This window comes from Cotesia glomerata, linkage group LG9 (assembly GCF_020080835.1).
Source record: "Cotesia glomerata isolate CgM1 linkage group LG9, MPM_Cglom_v2.3, whole genome shotgun sequence".
Classification (NCBI taxonomy): domain Eukaryota; kingdom Metazoa; phylum Arthropoda; class Insecta; order Hymenoptera; family Braconidae; genus Cotesia; species Cotesia glomerata.
The window spans coordinates 5,006,876-5,018,502 of record NC_058166.1 but is presented as its reverse complement, the minus strand read 5'-3'; the positions used below and the strand labels follow the sequence as shown (position 1 = coordinate 5,018,502).

The 11,627-nt window shown below is 30.5% G+C and overlaps 1 protein-coding gene across 1 annotated transcript; it reads right to left on the bottom strand.

Annotated features, from left to right (window-relative positions):
* On the bottom strand, positions 1 to 1,247 carry LOC123271641. Its single transcript, XM_044738029.1, has 3 exons — positions 625 to 1,247; positions 391 to 544; positions 1 to 248 (listed from the first exon to the last, which is right to left on the bottom strand). Exons 1-3 carry the CDS (start codon positions 669 to 671, stop codon positions 66 to 68), a joined length of 384 nt encoding a protein of 127 aa, XP_044593964.1. The 5' UTR covers positions 672 to 1,247; the 3' UTR covers positions 1 to 65.
* Between the last annotated feature and the right edge of the window lie 10,380 nt (positions 1,248 to 11,627).

Below are 11,627 nucleotides of genomic sequence, written 5' to 3'. Positions count from 1 at the left end.
ATCTAAGAATATCCACTTAAACCGTTGAACATAAATAAATAAATTAATTATAATTTATCATCAAATTAGTCATCGACGTCCATTTCAGCCTCGACTACTCGTCTCTCCATTGTCCTGCTTCTTGAATTATAGAATAAATGCGTGGGATTGAAGCCGGCAAAACTAAACACGCGAAATTCAAATGGCGAGTAGTCCTGACTGACGTCGAAAGATCGTCCATACAGACAAACTTCTGACACCTTGACAACCTGTAAAAAAAAAAATTAAATTATTAATTTATTATTTTAAATTTTTTATTTTTTTTTTTAAATGGATAATTGTACGACAATATATTAATTGAAACGTACGTCACCATACATCAAGTCATTAACCTTTTTTTTTTAAATTTACCTGATTAATATCGATTGAATGTCGCAGGTCGTGATTGACGTCAACTACCATGATGACGTGAGAATGACCCACGTCATCATAGATGCCGAAAGAAAAGTGATCAGTGTATAAAAATTCACGGTAGCCGAATATTTCGCGCACACATCCGATGAATCTGAAAAAAAAAAAAAAAAAATTAGTTCATTTTGATAATAAGAGAAAGAATTTAAATTTTAAATGATAAAAAAGACTTACTCATAAAGTCGGCCTTGCCGGAAAAATGGTCTAGCGTTTACATTCATGTTTCTTCTTCCGTTGATAAGAGATTAATGATACAAATGTTAGTTTATTTACTTATTTATTTATTCATATGTTTAAAAAAAAAAACTCACTAATACTTGAAAGTTTTATACAATTTTTGTTTATTGACTAACTTTACATGTATATGTTTAAGTAATCCAAATTTAAGTTTAATGGTAATTTAAATAAAGAATGAGCAGTTCTTCCACCGGTTAATAAAGTAGCAGCAATTCCTGAACTTGCAACAGCCAATGCAATCTTTCCACTGCTCCGCACTTTGGCTAACAATAAATTTAATAGAAAAGTTTTTCCAGTTCCTCCAGGGGCATCTATGAAAAATAATTTACCTTGATTCTCATTTACGCTTTCTAAAATTTTTTCATAAACATTTCGTTGCTGATTAGTTAATTTAGGTTCATTTTCAGTAATAAAATTTGATAAACTTTCAATATTGTAATTAGTTTCTTTATGATAATTTCCCCGCAAATAGGTTCTGTTTGTTCTTACAGGAGATGTGAAGTTAAATTCATTTAATGTTTTTCCTGATATTGAAAATAATTGATCTTCAATTAGTATTAACGCTTCATTGTAAATTTCATCATTAAAATCGAGTTGATTGTTATCATTATGTCTTCTGAAACGATGTAATATATCTTCAGACATTGCATTTCTGTATTTCAACCATAATTGGATAGGCTCCGTAACATGGCAAAATCCTAAGATGATAACGAATAAATTTCTTAGATAAAAAGGCATTTTATATATAGTGGCTTCTTCTATTGCTTGATCCCAATGGTCATCATTTTCTAATAATCCGAGTGCTGCACAGGCAGCTTGAAAAGATTCATGAATTTGATTATTAACCGTTTTTAATGATTGGAAAGATGTAGGTCCACGTATTTTATGAAGTAACATTCTTAAACAATAACATTCAAAATTGTTAGGGTGTACTGTATAAACTCTACCCAAAGCATTACTTTTTTTAATTTCAGGATAATTAGGAACATTTTGACCTATTTTTCTACGTTTAAATACATGAAGACGCCAAGTGTAATAAGCAGGTACTTCACTATATAATAAAGTTTTAGCAAAGTCATCTTCAGAACATAATTTAAAAAACTCTGTCAACGTAGTTTTTGGAGGCGATACCGCAAAATGTTGTATATTTGTGTTATTATTGAAATAAACTCTTTGACCGTTTTCCAGATGAACTGCTAAATGAACGACTGTTGGGTCTCTCTCATGAATTGGAAAACCTAATATCCTCCAAACAGCTTCTGAGGAACTAATGTATCGACCCGATTGAAAAATTTCGATTTCGTTATTTTCATCGTTAACCGAATAAGTGGCTTGGTCACTTCCTTTGTTCATGTATTTACAGATATATTTAACAGATTTCGCAGAATTACAATACTCGACGTTAACGTGAGCTTTACATAATCTTGATAGTAAAGGGTTATACGGTACTATCCATCGATTATCCACCTCAAATTCACCTAATTGAGTAGGTATCTTTACAGTAAAACCACCATCAGATGGACTTCTTCGTCTATATTTTGGATAATTATCATCACCGGTTTGAGTTTCCTGAAGTAATTGCTTAGGAAAATTTTTTGTACATTTTCCATCACTCATACATTGACACCGAGGATTTATTTGTTCACATGGACCATGTATCATATTATTCTTAACAACTTCAAATAAAATTGGATCTGTTTTTGGATTAGGGATTTCTGCACTAATGACAGTATCTATCTGTTCTGGTTTAATTTTATCTTTCAGCCATAGTAGAATATGAATGTGGACTTCTTAAATAAATTATAACGTGCGACATACAATCTTTTAGATTTGTCAGGCAATAAATCCAATGTAAAATTTTTTGCAGTCTCTCTAATTTCATTAGAAACAATATCGCCACTATCACTAAATTCACTCTCTGAGCTGCTCATTGTACATACAAAACACTTTTAACATAAAATTTTCATTAATATTTTAGTACGATGTAAATAACAAATATAACCGCTCCAAAAACAAAATAAAAACGCATAATCGTGACTGTCCAATTAAACCACACGATCGACGGATTTTGTTTGACAATAGACAGAGAGAGAGAGAGAGAAAAAAGAGAAGTCACTCGTACTATAAAATAGTGTACGATACGTGGGACTTAATTAACCGATAATTGAACCGTGTAAAGTTATCGCTTCGCTCGTGCGCTAACTTCCCACGGTTCAATAATCGGCTACTTAAGTCCCTTGTATCGTAATGTACTATTAAATTTTAGAATTTGTTAGCAAATATTCGTTAAACAATAAATATTTACTGTATAAAATTCTATTACTTAATGATTTATTAAATTTGAATTTCCTATTGAATGGCTAAGGCTAGGTTACCCAATTCTGGCTCAAGTCTGGGTTGCCATTCAACGCCCATGGCTACAAAGAAAAAAAAATTTACTTAAATCAAGTAAATAATTTTTAAGAATTTCATCTTCTTGATTTGAGTAGAAAAATTCTTAAACTAAGAAATTTTTCTCGATTTAAGTAAATTTTATTTAATTAAAGAATTTTTCGTTTTGATTGAAGACAATTAAACTCTTCAAAGTTATTTTCTTGGTTCAAGAATTTTTTTCTTGAATCAAGTTAATTTTTTTTCAGTGTAGGTTTCCCAATCTTGGCTAACTCTTGGGTAATCATTGTGGCCGTGACTGAGTGACCCAGTTCTGGCCCAGGCTCGGGTAATAATTGGGCCGACCAAGGCTTGGTTGCCCAGTCTTGGCCCAAGCTTGGGTCGCCAATGAATCGCCAAGGCTAGGTTAGCCAGTCTTGGCACAAGGTTGGATAATCATTGGCATGGTCGAGGCTGGGTTAACCAGTCTTGGCCCACGTTTTGGTCGCCAATGAATGGCCAAGGCTAGGTTAGCCAGTCTTGGCCCAAGGTTGGATAATCATTGGCATGGTCGAGGCTGAGTTAACCAGTCTCGGTCCACGCTTGGGTCGCCAATGAATGGCCAAGGCTGGGTTAGCCAGTCTTGGCCGAAGGTTGGGTAATCATTGGCATGGCCAAGGCTGGGTTAAACAGCCTGGCTCACGCATGGACCAATACAGGTACGCCGAAGCTAGGTTTTCCAGTACTGGCCCAAGCCTGGCCCCTTTGTCAACTCTGGGGGTTTCCTGCATGGGTATCTATAAAAAAAAAAACAATGCAAGTTATACTAATCTAAGCTCAGTCCAGCGAAGAACTTAGCAAACTTGAACAAGCCCATTAAAATATTAAATAATTTTTAGGCTCGGTGAAAAATAATAAACCTTACATTTATCCCAATACTCCTGACACTATATCTATCTCAATCTCTCGTAGCCTACCCTTGATTGAAAATACTAATTGAAAAGTATTGAAAATGATGAAATTTGAATTGTTTTCAATAATCCTAATTCTTTTTTTATGTATTTTAAATATACAGTTTACATGAAGGGACTGTTTATTTTTTCAATACTTTTCAATGAGTATATTTAATCAAGTACTTTTCGAAAGTTTCACTTCTACCGTGTATGACTTGCACACACACACGTTTTTTTTTTTAATTTTCTACCACATTGGAAAATAATAATTCTCAAATGAATATGCTATATTTTTGTAGGAAATTCAACGCTCTACAAAAAAGGTCTGATATGCTTAATTGATTACTGTAACCGTTTAAAAGATATTCGTATCCGAACCCCAATGCTTTCTGATTTCAATAATTTTCCAATAACTTTTTCAAAATTGTTCATTAAATTCATAAATTTTAGATATTTTCATAAGAATTTTAGCTCATATTGATAGAATTAAAGTTTCTAACTATTTTTAACCCTATTCATAAACGTAAGGAAGCTTTACTTTTGAAAAAAAGAATGATATGTCTGTTTTTATTACTTACAAGGAAAAATTCCCAGGTGTCCACCTCCGATTTTGATACCGTTGAAATATGTTATTCTACGTCAAATTCTAAGCTGCTTATATTTTTTTTATTGGCGGAAAAACATTTTTAAGGGGTAATACCAACCCCCATATAAGATGACCCCCTTAGAGAGTCAATTCCAGGTTTCATATACTGCTAGCCAATATTTTTGCAAACGACCAAGTGGGTTATGATCTACACAAAAAATGACAAGAAATGTATAAAATGACAAGGAATTAATAACATATTTCAGCGGTATCAAAATCGGAGCCGGACACCTGGGAATTTTTCCTTGTAAGTAATAAAAACAGACATATCATTCTTTTTTTCAAAAGTAAAGCTTCCTTAAATTTATGAATAGGGTTCAAAATAGTTAGAAACTTCAATTCCATCAATATGAGCTAAAATTCTTATGAAAATATCTAAAATTTATGAATTTAATGTACAATTTTGAAAAAGTTATTGGAAAATTATTGAAATCAGAAAGCATTGGGGTTCGGATACGAATATCTTTTAAACGGTTACAGTAATCAATTAAGCATATCAGACCTTTTTTGTAGAGCGTTGAATTTCCTACAAAAATATAGCATATTCATTTGAGAATTATTATTTCCCAATGTGGTAGAAAATTAAAAAAATAATAGTTTAAAAAAACTAAAAACACGCTTTTTATAGAAAACCAAACTAAAAAATAGAAAATAAATTTTAATAAATTTAAATTAAGAATAGTGTTAAAAATTTCAATAAATATAAATTAATAATAGTGTAAATAAAAAAATGTATTTTATTTTAAAAAAAGCGTGGGGTGCTTTTTAAGATATCAAAATGATAATCACTCTACTCATATCTGTCAATAAAATATTTATAACTATTGACACCATGCACCCCACGCTTTTTATAAATTAAAATACATTTTTTTATTTACACTATTATTAATTTATATTTATTGAAATTTTTAACACTATTCTTAATTTAAATTTATTAAAATTTATTTTCTATTTTTAGTTTGGTTTTCTATAAAAAGCGTGTTTTTAGTTTTAAACTATTATTTATTTTTACTTTTTAGTTTGGTTTATTTATAAAAGCGTGATTTTTTAGTTTTGTTAAACTATTATTTGTTGATTATCAAAAATATTCAGGCGCGCAAATTACCCACGGAGAGTTACATACTGACAAACTGACATACAAGTGAAGCTAATATAAAGCGTGTAAAAAACCTACGGAGGAAAACACCTGGTTTCGAAATATAACTTCGGGATGGTCATCAGAGGATTCCGGGTTGATGTACGGGTTTATCTGTGCCATTCCCGATGAAAACCTACGGAGGAAAACACCTGGTTTCGAAATATAACTTCGGGATGGTCATCAGAGGGTTCCGGGTTGATGTACGGGTTTATCTGTGCCATTCCCGATGAAAACCTACGGAGGAAAACACCTGGTTTCGAGATATAACTTCGGGATGGTCATCAGAGGATTCCGGGTTGATGTACGGGTTTATCTGTGCCATTCCCGATGAAAACCTACGGAAGAAAACACCTGGTTTCGAGATATAACTTCGGGATGGTCATCAGAGGATTCCGGGTTGATGTACGGGTTTATCTGTGCCATTCCCGATGAAAACCTACGGAGGAAAACACCTGGTTTCGAGATATAACTTCGGGATGGTCATCAGAGGATTCCGGGTTGATGTACGGATTTATCTGTGCCATTCCCGATGAAAACCTACGGAGGAAAACACCTGGTTTCGAGATATAACTTCGGGATGGTCATCAGAGGATTCCGGGTTGATGTACGGGTTTATCTGTGCCATTCCCGATGAAAACCTACGGAGGAAAACACCTGGTTTCGAAATATAACTTCGGGATGGTCATCAGAGGATTCCGGGTTGATGTACGGGTTTATCTGTGCCATTCCCGATGAAAACCTACGGAGGAAAACACCTGGTTTCGAGATATAACTTCGGGATGGTCATCAGAGGATGACTAGGAAGGTCATCACCTGGGTTCTAGGTTGATAATAATCAAAATTTAAATAATATCATTATGGTAGTCTCTTTATGCGAAGGAGAGTTACATACTGACAAACTGACAAACTGACAAACTGACAAACTGACAAACTGACAAACTGACATACAAGTGAAGCTAATAAAAAGCGTGTAAAAAAAAAATTTTTTTTTGATAAATTTTTTGAACTTTGATCTCGGATACACGGAAAAAAGTAAACTGTAATAAATAACAGTCGATTTATAATAAGTAATGATCAACTGCTAAAAATTACCATTTCAAACAGTAAAATCGTAATTTTACTATTCACATTGTAATATTTACAATTTAAACGTTACAATTTACTCTTTACATGGAAGAAAATACTATTTCAAACAGTAATATTCGCTAGGTAAATGTCTAAAATGTTAAAGTATAATAATTAAGAATTCAGACTTTAATATTTATCATTTCGTACCTAAAAAATGATGTTATGATATGTAAAAAGTATAAAATAAAGTTAGTAAATTTTTAATACAAGCAACGTCAATATTTACAAAGTAAAATGGTAAATTTTAAACGCAACGCTAAAAGTCAAACTGTAATTATTGACTTGCTTAGACTGGTAAAATGTATATTTTGAAAGTATAATTTTTACTGTTTGAAATGTTAAATTCTCCCAGAGTGAGACCCCTTTCTCTTTCATCTAAGTTCCCCTTCTCTTCATAATATGGACTATTTATTGAAATGGCATTTTTTACTGTTTGAAACTGTAATTTTTAAAGATGAAAGAGTCGTTATTTACTATAGTGAAAACTACTAATCACTTATTTTGGATATTAAATTATAAACTGTGGCTTTTATACTTTCTACATTAAGTTCTGTAATATTTACATTTTTGCCACCCCGATGTCCGCTTTACTGTTTGAAATTATAAAAACTAACCGGAATCCGAGTGAATATTACAGTTTACTTTTTTCCGTGTATCTTTGAAATGGTTAATGTAATCGCTTAAACATATCAGATCTTTTTTGTAGATCGTTCAATTTCCTACAAAAATGTGCATATAGATTTGATTGAAAAATTGATTAATAATGAGATATGATTTTTTTTATAAGAGACTAACGAAAAATGTAAAACTGTGATGAGGATAACCTTCCCATCAATATTAAGAGCTCAAATTTGGTGAGCATTTTCTAGAGGTGCCTGAGAACTTACTTTTCAATTTCGAAAGTTAAAAAAAAAATTAGGAAAACGGTTGACCCTGAAGGCCATCCCTGCAACTTCCCGCTAATTCCATACTTAGGCGCTTAAAATTGTACCAATGATGTTTTTGAGCTCTTCGAGCTTAAAAATACAATTTATGGGTTATTTTGAGCTCTCCGAGCTCAAAGATATTGCTTTCCTATGCTTTTAAGCTCTTCGAGCTCAAAAGTCTGATAGAGATTTGATGACACTATTTTTTGAATTTTTAAACCGCAATAACTTTTGAATGAATAAACCGATTTTCACGCGGTTGGCAGCATTCGACGCAGTTTTTCAAGCCTCACAAAGAATCTTAAATTTTGAATTGATCGCGCTAGGAATTTCGGAGTTATTCCGAAAAAACACTTTTTTTCGGTTTTCTTTCGTTCACGATATCTCTCGAACGAATCAACCGATTTTGACCGGACTGGTGGCGATCGACGTGGTTTTTTGAGATTAAGAGCTGATTAGTTTTTGGAATTGAACCATAAAACCGTTTAAAAGTTATTCCAAAAAAACCACATTTGAAAAAAATTTTTTTTTCAGTTTTTTTAAGATTTATCAAAATCTATTGATCTGAATCGGTCCAAATAGTTTGCAAAATCTAAGTTTGGTCAAGCCCTTTCGAATGGCACCAACCACAATGAAATCGGTCAAGCCGTTCAAAAGTTATAAGCGGTTCACATACTTTCACACACACACACACACACACACACACACACACACACACACACACACACACACACACACACACACACACACACACACACACACACACACACACACACACACACACACACACACACACACACACACACACACACACACACACACACACACACACATACAGACCTTCAAACGTCGAGATCTGATGAAAACTCGATTTTTGCAAAACGGGGTGAAAACAATAACTTCCCGATTTTTGAAAATCTTCGATTTTCTTAGTGGGAAGTTAAAAATATTCGATTTTTTTTAATCATCCTATTATATATACATATGTACTAGGGTGGCGCAAAAAAAAACCGACTAATTTTTTTTTTATCTCCAGTGAAAAAATGTTAGTTTTTGATGTTTTAAGAGCTCTCTCCAAAGGACAGCTCAAAAAAAAAATTTAAGAGGTCAAATTTTTTTTAATTTCAAAAATCGTCAAAAATCGAATTTTTTTTTTTTTATTTTTTTTCTCGTCACGTCATAATTTTATAGACCAAAAAAAATAAGTTCCTGAAAGTTTCAGTTCAAAATTTAAATTTTGAAAGGTCGCTCATAATTTTTTTTTTTAATTTATTAGTGCATTACTTTAGATTTTTTTGAGCGACTTTTTAATATTTAAATTAAAATTCCATGTATTTATTTTTTTTTTTATTTAGTACAATAATTGATAAAAATACACCACGTGATGTACTAAAAATCAAGCACAATATAGAAAACATAATTTTTTTTTAATTTAATAATTTTACAAAGAAAATGTATCATTATATTTAATTGTTTTTTTTTCTGAATTCTTAATATTTCGTAAATTTATCTGAACGCCTCGTTACTTCGCCAAATTCCTACTATAGCCCCGAGAATTGATTTACAATTACTAAAAGATGTGTTTCAATTAAAAGAACAAAATCAAAAGTTAGATTCAGCAGCACTAAAAAGTTTTTCTCGACATTTATGGTACATTAGTGACTATTTAATTGGATTAGCATTTTTTGACTCTGCAATTTAAAAAAAAAAATTATGAGCGACCTTTCAAAATTTTAATTCTGAACTAAAACTTTCAGGAACTTATTTTTTTTTTGGTCTATAAAATTATGTAAAGAGAAAAAAAATTACAAAAAAAAAAAATTCGATTTTTGAAATTTAAAAAAATTTGGAGCCACCTCTTAAAAATTTTTTTTTTAGCTGTTCTTTGGAAAGGGCTCTTAAAATATGAAAAACCAACATTTTTTCACTCGAGACTCAAAAAAAAAATAGTCGGCTTTTTTTGCGCCACCCTAATATGTACTGTTGTGCCTCTGTAGATTTTTTTTTATTCTTTTAATGTTATCTTTCAAAATTGCTGACGATGATGTTCATACGCCAGCGTCTGGGCAGAACACACCATATTACCAGTTTATTCCCGTGGTGTAATGATATTTAAAACTACAATGTATGTTCTTTAATACCTTTTTAATCAGTTACAGAATGGAACTCATAGAATACACTACGGATTGTTATGCATTCCTAGTTACAGAAAACCTTTAAGAATAAATTATAGAATTGTAATCAAAGATCTTACTTTAATATTATGTTATAAAATTAAGCCCAGAATAAATACTAACAATTTAGTCAAAATTTAACAGTTAATAATTAGTTTTCCAGTTGAAGTGCAACTTTACGTTATCAAATAAACAATTAAATGTGACTATAGTTTAGACATTAAAATTTGTGTAAGTTATTTTAAAAAGAAATTGAACCTTTCTCCCAAGGCATAACAGTACATATGAAAAATATATCAAAATGCATGTGGGAATATTAGCAATGTTGGAATAAACAAATTACCGATGATCCATTATTATCTAAAATATTATTATAGGATTAATTTTGGCAAAAATTAATTATAATGTTGGTAAATATTTGACTGATAATTTATTACTGAGAAATTATGACTTAAGAAATTTTAGTTTGATAAATAAGCGACCGTTACCTATATAAATATATGAAAAAATGATATGGGTACTTAAATGAAAGGTTTTGATGAGTGTAACATCGCGATGAGTTCATTTCTTAATTATTTATCTAGAAATAGAGCATTTTCGAATGCAGCCTAAATACTTATCACCATAAATTGGCTATTGGTGAGAATGATATAAAACCATGAAAAGGCACAAAATTCAAGCCAAGACTTTTTCAACGATACCAAATTTAACCATAAAAACCCATTTTATCAAATAAATACACTGGCCACAAATTTTGCTTATTCTCTTAATAATATAGATTAATAATATATTAAATATAAAAAAATATAACATATAATAATATCTAAACTATCGTAAATTCAAATATGATCTATTTTTTTTTTTCAAGTACAAATACAATTTCGATATTTCTATTTTTTTTTTTATAATTTTTTTCAATAAAAATTAAATGTACATTTTGACTGACACAGTGAAAAATTTTTCGTCAAATTTAACACAAAAATTTGTGTTGATGACTTTTTTTACACAATTTGTGTTGAATCAACATACTGAAATGTTAAATTCTACACAAACATTTTTACACTTTACACAATGACGAAAAATTTTTTACTGTGCATATTACACTATTTATTGTAAAAATATAAAAGTCTGGAGATCTTATTCTAATAATATATCTCAATCAATGATGTTTATTTAGTTTTCTTCACTACATAATTAAATTACTTGTTCTCATATCTTATTTAATAAAATAAAAAATTTATCGTTATAAATATAATTATTATACTTTTTTACTGTATAATTTTACAATTATTTACCAAAGTATAATTACGTATAAAAATCTTTAAAAAATGTATTTAAAGTACATAAATAAGTACATTATATCTATATGATCATAATTGTTATTCATTTCAATAAAGTTAACATGATTTAGTAGTCAACAGTATATAAAAAATCTACCTAAAATTGACAAAATATTTACATATTTTTATGTACTGAGAATATTATTTAATTTATCACGTTTCATGGAAGCAATATATTTTATAAATGAATAAATATCACTGTAACAAGATTGATTCAGTACTATTACGTGGAAAATACTATAAATAGTAAATTTTATAAATATAT

Excerpts from the sequence above, each read along its gene's own strand:
- LOC123271641 (XM_044738029.1), bottom strand. The coding sequence starts at position 671 with ATGAATGTAAACGCTAGACCATTTTTCCGGCAAGGCCGACTTTATGA. Across the intron at positions 545-624 it reads CGGCAAGGCCGACTTTATGA|ATTCATCGGATGTGTGCGCG; the intron begins GTAAGTCTTTTT and ends TTTTTTTTTCAG. Across the intron at positions 249-390 it reads ATTCAATCGATATTAATCAG|GTTGTCAAGGTGTCAGAAGT; the intron begins GTAAATTTAAAA and ends TTTTTTTTACAG.